We start from the raw sequence: 22433 nt of genomic DNA, 5'->3' as shown, positions 1-22433 counted from the left end.
AAACGGGATCCCCCGGCAGTTTTCCTGGTCACTGTCATCCAGGCTCTTTCTTTTCACCATTTTTGACCTGCTGGATTCAAGGGTGCAGACGGGCTGCTCAAAGATGGATTTGATTCACGGCATCACCGTAATATTTTACATCGGAGCGTAAAATGGCTGCAGGTGTTGACTTGTGTCGACACCACCCCGTGGAGCAGCGGGAGCAGCGCTGAAAGACCGAATCCACTTGTCAATTAAGAGACACTGAACACCGGTTTGAAGATACGGCTTCAAATACGTAATCAATGAGATGGAGAGACGGACCCCCTCTGGGTCTTAAAATCTCAAGATTCGCGAATATTTCAGTGTAGCAATTATTACTGCATTATTAGTATCCAAATCGACAATTTAAGCAAAAGAACTACAGCTACTACAAGTAAATAAATACATACATACACAAACATAATATTTATGACAAAGTAAGAAGCTTTCACAATCCCCTTTTTTCTTCTTTCTTTAACAATGCTGGACAACACCAAATTACCAAAGGTCAGTTTAGTTACAATACTGTAGCAATTAGTGCATTTTAAGGCGAACTATGGTTACCCTACCATACACTTCATTTATGCAAGAACAAAATTGTAATAAAGAACACAATTGAATTGTAAGTGCATGATCATTGTAATTACACCGCAACAAATGCGATCCTTTCATGTAACTAAAATTGGTAACACTTTATTTTAAGCTGTCTTTGTTACACGTTACATGTACTTACTATTATAATAACAATTAATAATGCATAATTACATGCAAGTAACCCTAAGCCAAACCATAATGCTAACCATATAGTAAGAACATGTAGTTAATAAATAGGTTATTACTATTACTAGGCTAGTACTTAAATGTATAATTACACTGTAACAAGGACACCAAAGTGTAACCAAACAAATTTAAACTCTCTTATGGGGCTTATGGCTGCTACAGTAGGTACATGTTCATCAGTTGCGGTTCATAAGAGTAAACCAATATCACCTCAGTCCCACTTTAATAACATGAGACAATAATTTAAGTTAGTGTTCATACTCTAAAAGCATAGATGTGATATATTCAGCTTTACCGAAATGATTTACAAAAACAATACATTATTTTATTATATAATATTAGTGCATCGTATTCTGTTCCATTGTTCCATTTCTGGAACAATTCAATCTACAGTGGTGGCCAAAATTATTAGAACACTAGTATTTTCACCAGCAAAAAAGAAAAATATCTGAAGATTTTGCTGTAGTGTCAGTTGAAAATATCAGTTTACATTTCCGAACATTCATTTTGCCATTAATTGGAGTCTGACAACAGCCAGTGCTCCACAGAGATCTGATCCCATAATTGTCCTTTCTGTCTGAAATACGATGCACTAATATTATATAATAAAATAATGTATTTTTTTGTAAATCATTTCGGTAAAGCTGAATATATCACATCTATGCTTTTAGAGTATGAACACTAACTTAAATTATTGTCTCATGTTAAATGAAGAAACAGAACAAACTGAGACAGACTAAATCCAGAAGAACTGTGACAACATCTCCAAGATGCTTTTAAAAAACCTGCAAAGCTACCTGAAAAATTATGCACAAGAAACCTAGGGCAAAAGTTGCTTTAAACGCAAAGGATGGACACACCAAATGTTGATTTAATTGAGTTAATAGAAGTTAACTGATAAAGAAAACTTATTTATAACATTATTTTTGACAGCATCCCCATTTTTTTGACAGCCTAAAACATTTAACAGTACTGTAGATTTGCTGGTAGGTTTCATGAAGCATCTTGGAGATGTTGCCACAGTTCTTCTGGATTTAGTCTGTTTGTTGTTTTTTCATGTCAATCCAGACAGACTGGATGATGATGGAGCACTTGCTGTTGTGACACACTACAGCAAAAGATAGAAATAACTGACTTAAAACCATTTTTTCAGCTGGTGAACGTACTAGTGTTCTAAAAATTTTAGAACACCACCACTGTAAATTTATAGTCTATTCCTAACAAACTCAAAACATTGCCTCTCTATATATATATATATATATATATATATTTTTTTTTTTTTAATTACAATTAATTGCATTAATTTTATAATTAAGCATAATTCACATGCTTCTTTTATGTTGTTTTTTTGTCTGCCTGCCCTATTATTTAACAATATTGTCATAATGCATACATTTGCACAATATTTGATCTAGTATTTCACATTATTGACACATTAAAAATTTTTTAATTACAACATTTGAAAACAGTTAACTCTTGATTAAAAGAAATAAAATCATCAACGTAAAATACACTGTCATTTCAGCATCGAAGGCAAGAATTTAGTTCCAAAACACACTAAAGAATAACTTCCAAAACACTTTATTATCTTTGTTCTCTATATAACCATACACATGATCAAATTATGATCATATTAATGCAGTAGAATGAACTGAACCCATCAAATGGTAGCAGCAAGTCAATTACTTTAAATTAATTGAAAAATTTATTTTTGTAAGCTTTTAGTCTAAATAAGGGAAACAAAAATCATGAAATCATTCAAATGAATTTAGTGGGTCAATGTTTATTAATCTCTATATTTTAAAATGTAAGGGTGTTTAAGTTTGCAAATTACAGCTTAATTCTACAAATTCTAGTAAAGTTATAAAAAAAACCCCGAAATGAAAATGTTTTTTACTTTGTGTGGGGATTTAATAAAATCTAGTCATTCAGGGTACTATTGGAATCATGAAAAAAAAAAAAAAAAAATCACTTGAGTTTACCCTTTATACTATTGAAATAAACAAACATTACAAAAAACAAACAAAAACATTGAAGTCTCTTAAATCTGCCGTCCTCCCTGAGCAGTCTCTCACAAACATAAATACACAATCTCTGAGCCACATTCACATGCTAAGGACTGTAAATTATAGGGATTTGTGTGACCAGGACACCACAGTAAAAGAACCTTAGGTCGTCTGAGATTCAGCAAGAATAAATATGTCCAAAAAAATTTGGCGACCCCATGTGAGGTTGTGTGGTATGATAGGATTTTATAATCACAGTCTGACACTGGACGCTTGTGAGATCTGAATGCAGTGACTGGCTTGGCCTTCATATTAGGACATACTGAGGTCTCATGTACGTCTTGTCTTTGGCCTTTTCGATTGGCGCTTGGCATCATCCACCGGGACTCCATCCCCGCTTGCCTGAGTAAGTCCTCGAACACCCTGGATCTGACTGACCAGCTGCAGAAGCACTGGGATCACCTGGTAACAACACAATATCATTATCTACATAATATCCTAAGAAGTACTGCTATTGTGAATGTCAAGAATCTATAAGTGGATTTAAACTATTTTGAAAGAAAGAAAAAAATGGTACCCGCTCATGATTATAGACAGCAAGCAACAGCAGTAATGTCAGAGGAAGGGCGATGAAAGATCCCTGGGCAACATCTTGATCTGGTATTTTCCTCTGTGTTAAAGCAAAAAAAAAAAAAAAAAAAATTAAGGGGAGACACTGCAGGCAAAAACAGTGTTTTTTATGCACCTGTCAAGTTTGAGATTTTGGGCTTTTTGATTTTTCATAAAGTGTTTTTTCAGATTAGTGGAAAGAAAACATCCAAAACACACTTAAATGCTTCTTTTAGAGCATTTGATCTATTTGTGTCAATAGATTTCAATTACAACACATACTTTTAAAGGCAGTTTTCTCAAAATTAGGTTTTTCTTTCATTGAGCCATAAATCTCCACTTCAGTAGCACTTACACACACCAAACTTTACATTTTTATTCCTGTCTATGTCCTGTGGGTTTTTACAGAGGAATTTGTTCATATATAATTTGCTTGATTATATACATTATATTTCCCCAAACATTGTAAAAAAAATCTTGTTTTCTATCTAAATATTTTCTCAATTGTGGAGTAACAAAATGAGATGTAAAAACATTTGAGTTTAATATGGCCAAAAAATTAAACCAGAATTCTGAAACTTACTTCATCCAGTGTTTCAATTTTTTTTTACTAGAAATGTATGCAAATAAGTGCATATTTCATTAAATAATGCCTCATTTGCATATTTAAACCTAACATTTTAGAAAACTTGTAATACAAACAATACAAGTAAGGTGATAACTATTAGTTAATTAGTTTTACCCTATTCACCTGCAGTCTTTATAAAAGCAGTGAATGGTTCTTGATTTTTTGAAGTCTAATAAAGTGCATCCATCCATCATAAAAAGTGCTCCACATGGCTCCAAGGGGTAAATAAAGGTCTTTTCTGAAGCAATTCGATGCATTTGTTTTAAATGTGGATATTTTTCTTACACAAACTCATCGATTCACTTCAGAAGGCATTTATTAACACCCAGAGTCATGTAAAGTACTTTTTATGATGGATGGATGCACTTAATTTGACTTAAAACAAATCAACAGACACTCATTGCCATTTTAAAGCTCGGAAGAGCCAGTTTATTTGTAACGTATCTCCAATTGTATTAGTCTAAAAGAAGAAATTCATATACACCTAGGATGGCTTGGGGTAATTTTTATTTTTGGGTGAAATATCCCTTTAAATATAAGAGCTTGGCCTTTAAATAAACATATTTAATAATCTGTAATAGTTTCATTGTATTCAACTGCACTGACACTATTGAATGAAAACAAGATTTTAACTGAATTGAACTGGATAGTGGCACAGTTGCCTTCTGTAGAGCTGCTTTAGAGCTGAATTGAGCTTGTTTAATAATTGATGAACTTTGCAACACTGACACAGTTGTTGAACTGTATCAACACTGACTTGAGCTGAATAATGACACCATTGTCTTCTGAGTTGCTTTACAGCTGTTAGTTAATTGGTAGATTCTGCAACATTAACAGTTATTTTCCTGTTTGCTACTGTGAAACTCACAAGCTGTACTGTATAAAGCGCTATATAAATACAAGTGACTTGACTTGAGAATATCATAACTTCAACATTTTTTAACAATAAGTCACACTCATTAACAGCTTTTTGAATGCATAATTTAGATCCTTTCACACCAAATGGCAAACAAGACAAAGAAAAAGAAAAAAGATGTATGTTTTGGGTGAAATGGTTCTTACCTTAGGGTTAAAGGTTAGTGTTACGTGTTTGTGGTAACCAGAAGATGTGAATGAGACTTGAGGGAGTTTGTAGTCATACTGAGAGCTAGAGAGTGATGTATCCAGCATCAACACATAGCTCTATAAGAAGACAATAAAAATAAATAAATAAATAAATGAAACTGTCTGAGCACCTATTTTTAAGATGCACTCAAAAACCAAAGTACTGGCATATACAGTTGATGTCAAAAGTTTGCATACATCTTGCAGAATCTGCTGTTAATCATTTTACCAAAATAAGAGGAATCATACAAAATGCATGTTATTTTTATTTAGTACTGACCTGAATAAGATATTTAGCATAAAAGATGATTACGTATAGTCTACAAGAGAAAAAATAGTTGAATTTATTAAAAAAAGACCTTGTTCAAAAGTTTACTTTGATTTTTAATACTGTGTTGTTACCTGAATGGTCCACAGCTGTGTGTTTTTTTGTTTTGTTTAGTGTTAAACTGCCTGCAGTTCATCCTTCAGGCCCACAAATTCTTTAGTTTCTCAGCATTTTTATGTATTTGAACTAGTGTTAATTTCGTCACCTATTTTTAATTTAGTCTTAGTCTTGTGCCAAATGTCCTTGTTAGTTTTAGTCATATTTAGTCATTCACATATCTTTTTTTGTTAGTCAAGTTTTAGTCGACTAAAAGTCTCGTCATTTTAGTCTAGTTTTAGTCAAAAGAAAACTCAAGGTATCTTAGTCAAGTTTTAGTCGACTAAAAGTCTTTTAATTTTAGTCTAAAAAGAACTCAATATATTTTAGTCTAGGTTTAGTCAAAAAATTGTAGTCTTTTTTTTAAAATAACACATTTTTACTGAGATTATTACTGATACACATTTCAGTAAAAAAAAAAGTGTTTCACATATCTCAAACATTGGTTAAATGTCATAATTACCTGACAAAATACACTTGTTGAATGATTTTTGTTGAATGCAAATGTTAAACGTGTCTGGTTTTCAATTTCTGATTTAGGAGACACATTCACAAATGATTAACCCTTTCAGTGGTGAGTTTAAAATATTCTAGCGGACCCCTGAGAGTGATTTTTTTTAAGCGACCGTTATTTTAGAACGTTCGTCCTTATTGTTTTCATGGCGACGCATCAAGCTTGTCACGTGACACAACACAGACACAATAACACTGTATGACAGATAGATCGCTTTTATTTCGTTTTTCCTTTTTTATCCAGAATACTCACACACTTGCTTACCATGCCATGAACTATCTAATATTCCGATTCACAAATATGTGTGAATTAGTATGTTTCGTCGTTTAAAACCCTATATAAATGATCTGGATTGTAATCTGTAACGTGAGATGAGCGCGGCCATGTTTGTTCGCGCTGCGGTTCAGAGAGTCCTGTCAGCCGTATTTACAGCACATACATTCATCCGTTTCTCCCGAAATACATGCAAGTAAGTGGCTGGTGAACTAGAAGAGGAATAGAGTGAACTTTTTAGTTACTTAGCCTATGTGTATGTGATATGAATAAAACACATCGGCAAATTATATTTGAATAGATTGTTATTTGCTGCTTCCATAGACCTATGTGTGTATTTTACAAACTCTAAATGTCTCCTTTTACTAGTACTTATGTGTATTTAAATGTCTGAAACCTAAAATAAGCGTTATGTGGTTAAAAACACTGCATAGTTGTGATTATATGACAAGCGCAGAGCTCGTCCGTCTCTGGCTCAGCGCTAGCCAGTTTGAATATTTTAAAGCTGTAACAGCTGATGAGGATTGTAGACGAAAATGAAGAGAGATTTTATCTTAGTTTTTATTTTATGCAAAACATTTTCATCTCGTCTTTTTTCGTCAACAGTAAGGCATGTTAATTTAGTCTTAGTCAGCGTTTTTGGACAGTGGTGCAGTCTTGTCATCGTCTTGTCTTAGTCATGAAAAAAAGGTCGTTGACGAACATATTTCGTCTCGTCTCGTCTGACGAAATTAACACTAATTTGAACCCTTTCCAACAATGACTATGATTTTGAGGTCCATCTTTTTACACTGAGAACAACTGAGGGACTCATATGTATTTATTACAGAAGGTTTAAACACTCACTGATGCGTCAGAAGGAAAAACAATGCATTAACAGCCAAGGGGTGAACACTTCTCGAATTTGAAGATCAGGGTAAATTTCACTTTTGTCTTCTGGGGAACACGCAAGTATATTCTGTAGCTTCTGAAGGGCAGTACCAAATGAAAAAATATGATATTTAGGCAAAATAAGAAAAACTTTCACAGTGAGCATTTAAACCTTCTGCAATATTTGCATATGAGTCCCTCAGTTGTCCTCAGTGTGAAAAGGTGGATCTCAAAAATCACACATTCATTGCCGGAAAACCAAAGAATCCGTTGGACTTTTCTGAAGAACAGAAGCCAGTTTAACTGTTCAGAACAAAAAAAGGACAACTACCACAAAAACAGCTATGGATCATTCAGGTAACAAAACAGTATTAAGAATAAAGTGTATGTAAACTTTTGAACAGGGTAATTTTTATAAATTCATGTATCATTTTGTCTTGTGGACTATACATAACCGTCTTTTATGTGAAATATCTTATTCAGGTAAGTACCAAATAAAAAATAACATGAATTTTGTATGTTCTCTTATTTTGGTAAAATAATTTACATTTTGCAGATTCTACAAGGTGTATGTAAACTTTTGACTTTACCTGTGAATACAGTAAAACAGATTAAAAAAAAGGTAATTCAGAGGAAAAAAGTAATTCTAACTAGAAAAGAGAGGTGATAAGTATGAATCTACCTCTCCATCACGTGGCAGAGGTGCAAAATGGAAGAACAGGGACTGGCCAAGAGACACACTCTGGAAGGGATTGTCAAGGTTGTCACTCTTGTAGAGCTTCACCTTTAGAGAAGAAGGAAGAACAATGACTTCAAGATTTAATCAAATAAGAGAAACCATTTTAAAGCAGTATTTAAGTTACTGCACTTACCCAGAGAGTGGCAAGATGCTCAGGAGAAGTGATGACATTTCCACTCAGATCAAACTGATTGATCTGTCTGAAGGCGATTATGTTTACTCCTTCAATATCAGTGTTGCCCACCTAAAACCATCCAAAAAAACACACATTAATGGAAACTTCAAAAAAAGTGTGTAAAACACTAATAAATTGAAGCAAATAAAACTTCAATGCTACCTCGATGGTTTTGTGTGGCGGCAATGCTCTCTCAATGTGATCATTTCCCTCTCCTCTCAGCTGAATGTTATAGTTACATGCAGGCTGACATTGACATGAGGAAAAAAGGCAAGCTTTGTTTAGAACCTTAAAATGTACGTTTATGTGAACTTTTGTCAGTCATACTGTGTGCCTAAACAGTTTTCTCCAATAGTCTTACCCGCAAGCCTCTGAGTCTAAAACGGCCCTCTTCGTCAGTAACCGTGTCCTCATTGTACATGCCGCACTCTCCCTGCCCCACTGCCTCCACAGAGACACCCTGCTCCGCATCGCCTCCTATTGACTGCACTGTTCCATAGCAGCTAAGACACATCAAAATGCAAAAATGGAAAATTTAATCGACAGGGCATATTTTGAAAAATGTTTAATACACACAAATTTTTTTTATTCAAGTGTTCAAAAATGACAGTAAAGACATTTACGATGTTACAGGTGCATCTCAATAAATTAGAATGTTGTGGAAAAGTTTATTTCAGTAATTCAACTCAAATTGTGAAACTTGTGTATTAAATAAATTCAGTGCACACAGACTGAAGTAGTTTAAGTCTTTGGTTCTTTTAATTGTGATGATTTGGCTCACATTTAACAAAAAAAAAAAAAACACCAATTCACTATCTCAACAAATTAGAATATGGTGACATGCCAATCAGCCAATCAACTCAAAACACCTGCAAAGGTTTCCTGAGCCTTCAAAATGGGCTTTCAGTTTGGTTTACTAGGCTACACAATCATGGGGAAGACTGCTGATCTGACAGTTGTCCAGAAGACAATCATTGACACCCTTCACAAGGAGGGTAAGCCACAAACATTCATTGCCAAAGAAGCTGGCTGTTCACAGAGTACTGTATCCAAGCATGTTAACAGAAAGTTGAGTGGAAGGAAAAAGATGCACAACCAACTAGGGCTGGGCGATTAATCGAAAAATAATCGAAATCGACATTCAGAACCTATAATCGTTCAAATTTTTCCAGGACGATTATTTCAATTACTTTCCCTTTAAAAAACACTAGCGCTCCGTTCCGTTATTCCGCCGACATGTCGATGGAGAGCTTAAACAGTATTTATACAGTAAAAAGTATTTACAGGATATACAAGGGTAATTTTATTTAGAGGAGATACTGCTTATTTTCTACTTTTAATATGAAAAACATTGAAAATTATTTATTTTGTTTCCAATAGTGCAAGTTATTTATTTTCACTAATTTAAGAAAAATGTGACTTTTCGTTTTAAGCAATGTGTGCTTTAATTTCAGTTGTTCAACACTGATGTTCAATTAATAATCATAGATAGTAGATAGTGTGTTTCCTTCAATTATTTTAAAATCAAGTAATGCACCCTTCATCCAAAAATCTCTCGCTTGTAATATGTGAACATATTTACTGTACAAAACTTGTCAGTGAACTATGAGGGCAAAAAAATAAACATTATATAAATATTATATAAATATAATTAAATATAATTTTATTAATAAATAAAATAATCGTTCATTAATCGTAATCGGGTTAAAATGTTCAATTAATCGAGATTTTGATTCTAAGCCAAATTGCCCAGCCCTACAACCAACTGAGAGAACCTCAGCCTTGAGAGGCTTGTCAAGCAAAATCAATTCAAGAATTTGGGTGAACTTCACAAGGAATGGACAGGCTGGGGTCAAGGCATCAAGAGCCACCACACACAGACGTGTCAAAGAATTTGGCTACAGTTGTCGTATTCCTCTTGTTAAGCCACTCCTAACCCACAGACAACGTCAGAGGCGTCTTAACTGGAAGGAGAAGAAGAAGAAATGGACTGTTGCCCAGTGGTCCAAAGTCCTCTTTTCCGATGAGAGCAAGTTTTGTATTTCATTTGGAAACCAAGGTCCTAGAGTCTGGAGGAAGGGTGGAGAAGCTCATAGCACAAGTTTCTTGAAGTCCAGTGTTAAGTTTCCACAGTCTGTGAAGATCTGGGGTGCAATGTCATCTGCTGGTGTTGGTCCACTGTGTTTTTTGAAAACCAAAGTCATTGCACCCATTTACCAAGAAATCTTAGAGCACTTCATGCTTCATTCTGCTGACCAGCTTATTAAAGATGCTGATTTCATTTTCCAGCAGGATTTGGCACCTGGCCACACTGCCAAAAGCACCAAAAGTTGGTTAAATGACCATGGTGTTGGTGTGCTTGACTGGCCAGCAAACTCACCAGACCTGAACCCCACAGAGAATCTATGGAGTATTGTCAAAAGGAAAAATGAGAAACAAGAAACCAAAAAAATGCAGATGAGCTGAAGGCCACTGTCAAAGAAACCTGGGCTTCCATACCACTTCAGCAGTGCCACAGACTGTTCACTTCCATGCCACACTGAATTGAGGCAGTAATTAAAGCAAAAAGAGCCCCTACCAAGTATTGAGTACATATACTTTCCAGAAGGCCAACAATTCACTAAAAATGTTTTTTTTTTATTGGTGTTATGTAAGTATTCTAATTTGTTGAGATGAATTGGTAGGTTTTTGTTAAATGTGAGCCAAATCATCACAAATAAAAAAATAAAGACTTAAACTACTTCAGTCTCTGTGCATTTATTTTAGTGGTGGGCCGTTATCGGCGTTAACGTGCTGCGTTAACGTGAGACTCTTATCGGGCGATAAAAAAAAATATCGCCGTTAATCTATTCTCAAAGTTGGGTTGGGAGCTGGGTCTAAACTACATAAGCTATGATGACTTTCACCTTGATATTTTAGCGCGGATGACGTATACCTAGTCGAATTGCACTGTAGGAGGCGAGAACGAGTCTTCAACTTCTGTGAAATTACCACATCAAATGAGACGTGCAAACATGGATGCAGTTATGAAGCCGCTTCAGGGCAGGTGCGTGCGTTGCTAGACCCTTTTTACTGGGGCACGTGCCCCAGTGAAAATCTGCTGTACCCCAGTAAAATCTCAACTTTGATTTATAATTTACTTTGATAATCCCGAAATAAAGACATTAAACTATATGCAACAACTGAATTGACGCTTCTAAAAGCAACGCAATTTAATGGAAGACTATGCACGCAGAAATCCATGCCCGTGCACTTCTGTGTATTTAACGGCAACGCGCACGTCGTGCAACCTTTTGCGCAGAAGTACTTGGTTACACAAGTTTGTATAGGTAATTATGTTGTAAACGCAATTGTCAAGCAGTTTGTGATGCATTTTGGAAACAGGAGATGAGCGCCTGGTCTAATGCGCCACCTGGCACGTTCTCGAAGACTTACTTTTAGTCATTATTTGGGCAGCACACATATTCTGAAAATGCCTTCAGCAGAATTCAAATTAGCCATTTTAATCTAGATTAATTCCAAGATTTAATCTAGATTAATCTAGATTAAAAAAATTAATCTATGCCCACCCCTAATTTATTTAATACATGGGTTTCACAATTTGAATTGAATCCTGAAAGAAATTAGCATATTAAAATGATTCCTGAAGGATCATGTAACACTGAAGACTTAGTGTAACAGTTCATGAAAATTCAGCTCTGCCATCACAGGAATAAATTACATTTTAAAATATATTTCAATATAAAACTTACTTTTAAATCAAATAAATCTAGCTTTCATGTATTAAGAGACTTCTTTCAAAACCAATAAAAGAACAAAAACCCAGCCCTAACCAGCTCCAAACTTTTGAAGGATTGTGTACATATTACATATCCACATTTTCAGAAAGTGTTTTTACCAGCAGTGCATATTGTAACATGTTATGTGTTGCTGACCTGTAAGCTGTTTTGAAGCCAGTGATGGGAATATGGAGAACCTGTCCTTCTTCTACTGTGATCATTTGTGCTGAGGGCTCAAAGCGGAACTCCTTCATCATGGGCTTGAAATAGTACTGGCCAGGACTCTGAGATGGGGGGCAGAAAGAATTGAGACAATCTCTAGAAATTTGATTTTAACAATGCACGTTTGTACTTCTTTTATGTACAGATTTTTTATTTATGGGTAAAAAAAAAATGTAAGGGGTAGTTGACCAGAAATAAGCATTCTGTCATTTATTTACTTTACCTTCAAGATTGTTTCCAAACCTGAATGACTTTCGTAGTTTTGTGGAAGTCCAAAGAAAATATTAAAAAAAAAAATGTTTGTTGTTTTTAAACATACTATCAAATGTAGGTCAGTGTTGTTTTCAACTTCACTGACTTTCATTCTGACTTTCTTACAAAATCTTTTGTGTCCCACAGAACAAAGTCAAACAGTATTGGAACAACATGAGGTAGAGAAAAAGATGACATTTTTCATGCAAAATAAACTAAACCTATAGTTCACCCAAAAACTAAAATTCTGGTCATTAAGCACTGACCCTCATGTCGTTCCAAACCCGTAAGACCTTCGTTCATCTTGGGAATACAAATGAAGATATTACCATAAGATATAAAATTTAATAAAAATTACGGTTGAACCACTGATGTCATATGGACTATTTTAACAACGTCCTTACTAAGTTTCTGTGCCTTGACTGTGGTAGGATCCTTATTGTCTATGGAGGCTCATAGAGTTAAGGACTTGATCAAAAATATCTTAATATGTGTTCTGAAGATGAACAAAGGTCTTACAGGTTTGGAACAACATGAGGGTGAGTAATTACTGACAGAACTTTCATTTTTGGGTGAACCATTCCTTTAAGATTGTACAATACAACAAATGTGCTTAACACATCAAAGAGATGACCATAGTAACTAAGGGGCTGAGAAGACAGTACCAGGTTGTTGAAGGTGAGCAGGCCAGTGTCTTGAGTGAGTAAGTTTGAGCGGAAGCTGGCCCCACTGAGAGACAGCAGAACCCCAGAGAGAGGAACACTATCCTCTGCCTTTATCTGAGGGGCAAGAAAAATAAACCAAATTAACCATCTGATTCATAGAAATGAAAATGCTTAATGAAATACGACAGTTCAACTCTGATGATGAGAAGACATTAACGTGACATTGACCTCAAAAGTGACGCCTGCCAGGGCAAACGCCTTGAAGTCTCCTGTGTTTCCCTCAACTGGAGTAAGGACAAAGCCCTCCTTACTGGCACTGATGTCATATAGAGAGTCACTATGCAGAGGTCCAACACTGGTTTTAAAGGAAAAAAAAAAGGATTATTTCTTTTATTTGTTTAGAATGCTAGAGTGCATTTAAGATTCAGCCATATTGACTGCAATTTATTTTTAAATAGACTAACAGTCATTCATACTGGCATATTTATAAACCTCGCTTTTAAACTAATATGCATTATTAAATACATAGTTAAGAGAGCTATTAAATAAATGATTGCAGTATGTTTGTGAATAAGTGAGATACCTGTAGGTTCCCGTTTCATCCGTGAGAACTGTAATGAGAGAGGTTGTAGCTCCTCTCTCCTTAATGGAGATTTCCACACCCTCCAGTGTAGGTGACACCTGCCCCGTGAGGAACAGCCCTGCACGGCCTGCAATCTCCACCATTTGACCCGGGCAGTTCTCTGTTGGAACAAATCATTGTATATCAGATTTCAATATAAACTGGGGTAAAACTATAACCCCATTTTTCTGAAGGACATAAGTGCCAGATTTGATTATGGGGAGCATGTAAGTAAAAAGCTTCTCACAAACCATGGCAGAACCATAGGTTTAAAGACAGATTTTACAAAACAGATTTATCAAAATATCAGATATAGAACTTCACACATTAATTTTGTTTGCTTTCCTTTGCTATGTAGATTTTTGAATGCGTGAAGTTTCTGATTCATTGGCTGCTATGTAAATTCAAATAACAAAGCACAGTAAACAGAAAGCTACTTCTGTGCCATACCAGTGTGTTTATAATTAATACAATACATTAAATTATCTCATAAGAAATAGCAGTTGGCAAAAATCAAGCAGGATAACAAGCTGTTTTGTACAGTTAAAAAATAACCAGAAAGCCTGGCACAATCAAGTTACATATGGCAACACCTGCTCTTATGTTAAAAATAAAGTTGATAATTTGCCTGGGTTTACACCAGGTGAGTCCAGTTCTGTTCTGGAGGGCCACCTTCCTACCGAGTTCAGCTAATTGAAAAGTGGCTTTCACACTCTTTGAACGGTTAGATCCTTCAAGTATTCACTTGCTTGAAGAGCTGTTTCTGAGTGGTATTCAGAAGACTAGCTAAACAGTAGAGAAAAAAAACAGCAAAATTTTACCTTTAGTAATGTGTGTCCTTAAAGGTATAGTTTACCCAAAAATTACCCCATGATTAACTCATCTTAAAGGCATCCTAGAACATGACTTTCTTCTTTCAGATGAATACAATCAGAGTTATATTAAAAATATTCTGGCTCTTTCAAGCTCTATAATAGCAGTGAATAGATTGAGATTTTGAAGTTCAATAAAGTGCATCCATCCATCATAAAGAATACTCCACATGGCTCCAGGGGGTTAATAAAGGCCTTCTAAAGAATAAACAATATTTAAAACTTTTTAAACCCTAATCTCTAGCTTCTGCTATGTGCTTACACAAGAGAGTGGTGTTCCAGCGGATGACATTCGACATAGCGAACATGGTGACTTAAAGTTGTGTTTTGGGCCATTATGCTTTGGCACAGTATCTGTCAAACGAACTAAAACTGAAAGCACAATATGGCTTAATCTCTACATCAAGTCTGTTTTCACTGCGCGTTTCAAAGCAAAGCTTGTGATCCATGTTACCACACCTCAGAACGGCTCTGTTCACAGTGAATGCCGTGAACTCGTTCATTGCATGTGCTGTAAATTTATCACTGTGAGTGTTTGGGAATGCAACAGCCACCAGTTATGCTTTATTTCTGCGGCAGATGATTACAGCATTTCACTAGATTTGTAGTGAAACACGATTTTTAGGGCTGCAACAACTAATCGATAAAATCGATTATTATCGATAATGAAATTTGTCGACAACGATTCTCATTATCGATGAATCGGGTCTGCCCACAGTGCACGTACAACTTCATAGGATCACGTCAAATTACAGCACTGAATGACGCATTTCTATAGACAAAATGCAACTAAAAATAGTGGAGGAAACAGACTGAGATGCTGCAGGAGAGTTACGTGATCCAAGCTGCTCAAAACATGAGAATTCCTTATTTTAAACTAATAGAGTGATGGCTTGCCCTGTGAGGCGCTTTGAGATCCGTTTGCGTCCTCAGCATGAAAACTTTCAGTTTGCGGTCATATCCTTATCTGTAAATGTCACAAATTCATTCGAGAATTTCCATTTAAAAATCCATTCTGGCAGTCTGTAAGTTTAAATCTTTACTGAATGAGTGTCAGACAGCCGGAACACAGAACACAGAAAGGGAGACAATTGATACTCAACTCAGCGCAAAAACATTCATTGTGCTGAAACATCTGTCGTTGAATGTTAAATTTAGATTTAAATACAACATGTAGTGCGCGCATTTATGGAGGGTATGAACAGTAGGGCTGTGACGGTGGCAGATTTTAACCACCGCCGGTGGCGCGGTGTTTTATATATAAATAAATGAGGCTCAAACATTATTCACGAACGTGCGTGTTTTGCAATTTCTGTCAGTGAACAAGCAGTCTACAAAACACTAAAATAAATCAACGAAATAATACATTTAAATAAGAAAGTAGCCTAAATAAGTGTTAAATAGGCTATTAAACAAACATTCGTTGCAAAAATTCCTACAACCTCTACAGCTCATCAGAATTACTGGCCGAGTTCTCTTTCTCTTTCCCATTGCACAGCTGCTGTTTTTAATAGCAAAGTAATTACATTTATTTTCGTTTCATTAGTTTATAAAGTTAATTTAGAAATATATTTGGAACATGTTTTATTTGTGAAATTCAAGTTTTTGTTTTTTAAAGTAACGACAAAGCGGCCGGCGGCAGATAGATCAGTTTAGCCTTCTCAAATCATCACGATTTAAATTAAAATCCTTAGATATAAAAAAAAAAATTAAAATAAAAATTAAGCACATCACATTCACAATATTAGTTTAATTGTTTAACCTAGATAAATGTGTAGGCTACTAATAGGCGCATATCCAATAGTTTGTGCAGAGAGTGAAAGCTTTGCAGGACATGGAGGTGCAAGTGCTATGTGAAACTTAATTTTTGCTCATAAATGTAAGAGTAATAAATTTACTTTAAATTATTACTTCACTACTATAAAACGAAACAATTCAAATCGAAAACAAAACTCTTTTATTAGCTATAGGCCTAATCCATAAAGATGCACTCAAAGTACTAGTTTATTAATAAATAATATGAATATCTCCTTACTTTTCCCCTCCACATTCATGGTAGGCCTAATTACTTTAGCTGGGGCTTTGGGCCAGCTTCAGCTTACTGCGTGCATTTGAACGCGGAACTCTTGCGCTCGCTGCTGTTGGTGGGACACTAAACACCGCCACGGCAGAATAAATAGCAGAAACACTGTATTTTATGCTTGTTAGTGTGTTTTTCTTCAGATATTTGTCCTTTCTCTTTATTACAACAGGTGAATTGTTGTAAATTGTTAAGCACTGTGTTTTCATAGCATTCAGAATGTGGAATAGTGTGATTTAAAAAAAAAAAATAATTGGAATTTTTAAGCCAACGAATCGATTAATCGAAAAATTAATCGGCGAACTAATCGATTATCAAAATAATCGTTAGTTGCAGCCCTATAACACACACACACACACACACACACACACACACACACACACATATTATGTAAACAAACCTTTTTTTTTGGATAATCGTTCAACAGCCCTATGTTATCACAAAAATAAATTGAATTGATAAATTTAATAGACAAATGCAGTCTTGGTGAGCATGAAGTGTCATTGAACAGTAGTTTCTATTGAGTAATTGTGTGATATTGTCCAGACATGGTGTGATTATCTGTGGTGTACGTTAATGGGGTTATTTGTCTTGTGTTTGTTTAGTCTGTTTATCTACCTGTATCTAATACCAGCTCACCTCATCCTCAAAGCACACCTCCAAAGTAGGCTAAACCTGTGTCTAACACAGTGCTTAACACAGTAGGTTACCCTAAAATTCTAACTCGCTCTGGATTTGGTGTGAGAGTGAGTTGTGTTTCTTAACCCACAGTGAGACAGCTGCCGCAGAACTGACAGAAGGGGGAAGTGGAGGAGGTAGACGGCATGTGTGCTATGTATCCTGAGTCTGTGGATACACTTGGTGAATGAGCCTCAGGGAGAAAAAATACTTGATTAGCTTGTATTAACACACACACGTGAGGTAAAACAAATAGAGATGTGTACAGTAACAAGTGATTGAAGGCTTGTTTCTTGTTGTTGCAGTAAGTGTATGACTGTCATTTCCTGCGGAAATTAGTCAGACCTGTATGAACCTGATCTGTTAGCGTACCTTTTTGGTTACAGATGGCCTATATATAATGTACTATTACATTTTTTTTCCAGGTTGTGGGGCTAAAATCTGAGAATTAAATAAATTTGCATAATCAAAAACAAGGAAAAAATAAACATGTTGCCATGTTAATCAGTGTTTTGAAATAGTGAGTAAGAAATATGGGTTGTTTCAAAACCTAGTGAGCCACTGAGACCATCCAAGATTGTGGACATGGCAAGAAATGTCAATTATGAATATACACTACTGTTCAAGTTTGACTTAAAGATGCATAAAGTTGATCAAAATTAATTTTTGCAAATTTTACTTGTTTTGTTTTTTGTTTTAAACTTTCATAAAACAATTCCGTAAAAAGATGTATCTGGGTTTCCAAAAATCTATAGCAGCACAACTGTTTTCAACATTGATAATAAGAAATATTACTTTAGCACCAAATCAGCATATTAGAATGATTTCTGAAGGATCATGTGACACTGATGACTGAAGTAATGGCTGCAAATTTTTAGTTTGCATTACAAGAATATAATTCTATTTTATAATATATTAAAATATGATAAAATTAATAACATTTCACTTAATTATTGTGTAGATCGTTCATTATTTTATAGTTTATTATGTTGTAGTTAGAGATGAATTAGTGCACAATTCTATTGAAATCAACCGTGACACATTGCAAGTTTCCAATATGTGACCCTGGACCAAAAAAAAACAGTCTTAAGTAGCATGGGTATATTTGTAGCAATAGCCAAAATGGTCTTTTTTTTGTGTCAAATATCATTAAGATACTAAGTGAAGATCATATGTGACCCTGGACCACAAAACCAGTCATAAGGTTAAATTTTACAAAACTGAGATGCATACATCAATATGAAAGCTCAATAAATAAGCTTTCTATTGATGTATGGTTTGTTAGGATAGGACAATATTTGGCCGAGATACAACTATTTGAAAACCTGGAATCTGAGGGTGCAAAAAAATCAAAATGCTGAGAAAATCACCTTTAAAGTTGTCCAAATTAGGATCTTAACAATGCATATTACTAATCAAAAATTACATTTTGATATATTTATAGTAGGAATTTTACAAAAAATCTTCATGGAACATGATCTTTACTTAATTTCCTAATGATTTTTGGCACAAAAGAAAAATCAATAATTTTGACCCATACAATGTATTTTTGGCTATTGCTACAAATATACCCCAGCGACTTAAGACTGGTTTTGTGATCCAGGGTCACATATTCCATAAAGATATGTTGTAAATATAAATATAGCAAAACTCAATTTTTGATTAGTAATATCCATTGCTCAGAACTTCATTTAGACCATTTTAAAGCCAGTTTTCTCTATTTTGATTTTTTTTTTCTTAATTTTTTTGCACCCTCAGATTCCAAATTTCCAAATAATTGTATCTCGGCCAAATTTTGTCCTATATTAAAAAACACACAAATCGAAAGCGTATTTATTCAGCTTTAAGGCTATGTATAAATCTTAATTAAAAAAAATGTCCCTTATGACTGGTTTTGTTGTGCAGTGTCACATGTGAGTGCTATTTTTGTAGCATGTTGTTTGTGTAGAGCAACTTATGAGGTTCTATGATGTCTAGGATACTGTCTATGTAGGAAACTCTATAGGTTTTAGGCAAGAGCTATAAGATTTAATAAATTCAAAGCAGATGCAGTCATTATACAGTAAATAATGTTACATGGTTCTATTACTTCCTGGGAATCAATAATACTGCTCTCACTATGCCTGTATAGTCCTGTCATATTCTTCTAACTGCATGCATTCAAGTCCCATCTGCTTTGATCCATGAGAGGAAGAGGGAGTGCTGATGTAGCAGTTGCTAGTGAAGATGCTGAGTCGTGGTTTGTGTGTGTGTTGCTCCATCCTAAGATGGCGGAGAAGCTGGAGAGATTAGAAATTCTGTGACGCATTCATGTTTAGTCTCTCTCTCATGGATCCTTTTATATCCTCTGTTTTACATTTCCTGTTATCTCCTGAATGCTCGAACACGTGCTTGCCTTTATATAATCTCTGAAATCCTTTCTTGTCATCTTCTGCTGTTTAGTGTGTTCTGTTCCATCCACACAACGAAATAACTATATATTCCTTTTTTGTTGAAAGTTTGATTGCTCTTGTATTCAAAATCCAACGAGTGCCGGTTTTAAAACCGATTTCAGATTTTACTAAGTGAAGACTGGTGTTAAGTGAGGATAAAACCTAACTGGCATCTTAATTAAAAGCAGAAAGCAGTGCAAACTGGGTTAGTGGGTCAGCGTGAACGTCGCAATAGCGAGGCAAAGCAAGCAAGCGAGCGACCTTCTGCAGTATTGTGTAACGGCTCTTCGAAGGAGATCAGCTATTTAGTATTGCCGAGATGTTGTCGTGTGTGTTGTTTAGTAAACCAAGGCCAGCTCATCTGTCATACTGAGTGTTTGCGTGTGTGAGGGAGAGAGAAAAGGTTGACCCATCAAAATGAATGTCTGGCTCTCATTGGTTGCCCAGATACAGGAGTGTAATCCCTTCTCACAATACTGTGCCGGCCAAAACACAGACTGCACTGACCATACTGCAGCATTGTGATTTATCTTCCTTTTCTTTCTCTCGCTCTTTTTCAGGTCTGCGGGTTGGGCAGGAAATTGTTACCTCATACCCGCAAGTTGCCGTGGTACGTGTTCCAACCCCATGGGTCCAGTCGGACAGCGACATCACCGTTCTCCGTCACATGGAGAAGATGGGCTGTCGTCTGGTCAACCGGCCTCAGGCCATCCTCAACTGTGTCAACAAGTTCTGGACTTTCCAGGAGCTTGCCGGGCATGGAGTGCCCCTGCCAGACACGTACTCCTATGGTGAGAGATCATTTTTATGTCTGAAACAAGCCAGTCTCCAATCTGTAATAATACAAAAAAGGGAATGGGTTGTAATTTTTTACAAAAATAAATTTTTGCCTAGTTTTTCACGAAAGCATTTTTATGTCATGACCAGTAACAAATATGATAGACATAATGGGGTGAATATATATATATTTTTTTAATACACTACTGTTCAAAAGTTAGGGGCTAGCGCTATATACTTATACACACAACCAGTCAAAAGTTTTTGAACGGTAAGATTTTAAATGTTTTCAAAGAAGTCTCTTTTGTTCACCAAGACTGCATTTATTTGAGCCAAAATACAGCAAAAGCAGTAATATTGGGAAATATTTTTACTATTTAAAATAACTGCTTTCTATTTGAGTATATTTTAAAATGAAATTTATTCCTGTAATCAAAGCTACATTTGATTACATACAGCATGATTACTCCTGTCTTTAGTGTCACATGATACTTCAGAAATCATTCTAATATGCTGATTTGTTCAATAATTTTTTTATTATTATTATCAATATTTAAAACAGTTGAGTGCATTTTTTTTTTTTTTCAGGATTCTTTGATAAATGGAAAGATCCAAAGATCAGCATTTATCTGAAATAAAAAGCTTTTGTAACAATATACAATATACCAGTCAAAAGCTTGGAGTTGGTATAATTTTATTTTTTTATTTTTTTATTTTTTGGGGAAATGAGAGAAATTAATACATTTAGCCAGAATGCCTTTAAATGGATCAAAAGTGATGATAAAGACTGAACTTTCTATTCATCAAAGAACCAAAAAAAAACAACAACATAATTTTTTCAACATAATAATAATAAAAATATTACTTCTGTTTCTTGAACAGCAAATCAGAATATTAGACTGATTTCTAAAAGATCATGTGACCGGAGTAGAAATCACAGGAAAAAAATTGCTTTTTAAAATATTTTTAAATGGAAAACAGTTATTTTAAATGGTGGAAATATTTCAAAATTTTACTGTTTTTGCTGTACTTTGGGTCAAATAAATGCAGGCTTGGTGAGCAGAAGAGACAGATTTAATCTTCTTGTCCAGAAACATTTTACTGGTTGTGTGTGTGTGTATGTATATATATGTGTGTGTGTGTATATATATATATATATATATATATATATATATATACATATATATATATATACATATATACATATATATATATATATACATATATATATATATATACATATATATATATATATATATATATATATACATACATATACTTTAAATGATACTTTTAGTCATGATTTATGAAAATTTATGTGACACTGATGACTAATGGATGCTTCAGCTTTGCCATCACAGGAATAAATAGCATTTTTATTGTATTTAAAATTGTTTTACATTTCAGTAATATTTCACATTATTTTTATTTATTCTCTTTTTTTTTTTTTTATCCTCATTTTTTCAAAAATCATACTGACTACAAATTTTTGAACCGTAGTGTATGTGTGCGCTCCTGTATTTGTCGTTCATTCATACAGACAACGGCTGTTTATGTGACGGTCTCCTGTTTGTAGAATGAAAGGGGAAGCCCTTATGACTAGCTGAAGAGAACCAAAATGAAACTGCAGAGAGAGAGAGAGAGAGATAGAGAGTGAAAAGAGGGAGGGGTGTATAACAGCAGTTACAGCTGCTGTAGTGACGTGTTCCTGGCAGAGCCGGTCTGACATACCCTGCATTTTCTCTCTTTCGCCCCCTCCTATTGAACACTAGCTCATCTGCTCAGCTCAAGCCAGCCAAACACATTCTGCATCCCAAAGAATCTTCTCTTCACAAGCATGAAGAATATTTATATTCAAGCATGTAGAGAGTACAAAAACATCCAGCAGTTATACTTTCTGCGGTTTGGGCT

At 34.9% G+C, this 22433-nt stretch overlaps 2 protein-coding genes across 2 annotated transcripts in view; one reads left to right on the top strand and one right to left on the bottom strand.

Annotated features, from left to right (window-relative positions):
* rimkla (ribosomal modification protein rimK-like family member A) overlaps positions 1-22433 on the top strand; it is a 71442-nt gene that overhangs the window by 41747 nt on the left and 7262 nt on the right. Inside the window, exon 2 of the mRNA XM_073819295.1 lies at positions 20306-20536. Coding sequence (XP_073675396.1) covers positions 20306-20536 — 231 coding nt within the window. The remainder of the gene's footprint in view (positions 1-20305; positions 20537-22433) is intronic.
* Positions 2367-13800, bottom strand: LOC141287201 (BOS complex subunit NOMO1-like). The gene is made up of 11 exons (XM_073819336.1): positions 13645-13800; positions 13290-13416; positions 13062-13175; positions 12079-12206; positions 8505-8646; positions 8306-8389; positions 8102-8212; positions 7912-8013; positions 5107-5226; positions 3385-3477; positions 2367-3269 (listed from the first exon to the last, which is right to left on the bottom strand). The coding sequence occupies exons 1-11, from the start codon at positions 13785-13787 to the stop codon at positions 3138-3140; spliced, it is 1296 nt and encodes a 431-aa protein (XP_073675437.1). The 5' UTR covers positions 13788-13800; the 3' UTR covers positions 2367-3137.

Source organism: Garra rufa, chromosome 15 (genome assembly GCF_049309525.1).
Source record: "Garra rufa chromosome 15, GarRuf1.0, whole genome shotgun sequence".
NCBI lineage: Eukaryota > Metazoa > Chordata > Actinopteri > Cypriniformes > Cyprinidae > Garra > Garra rufa.
This window is presented reverse-complemented; position numbering and strand designations above follow the sequence as displayed.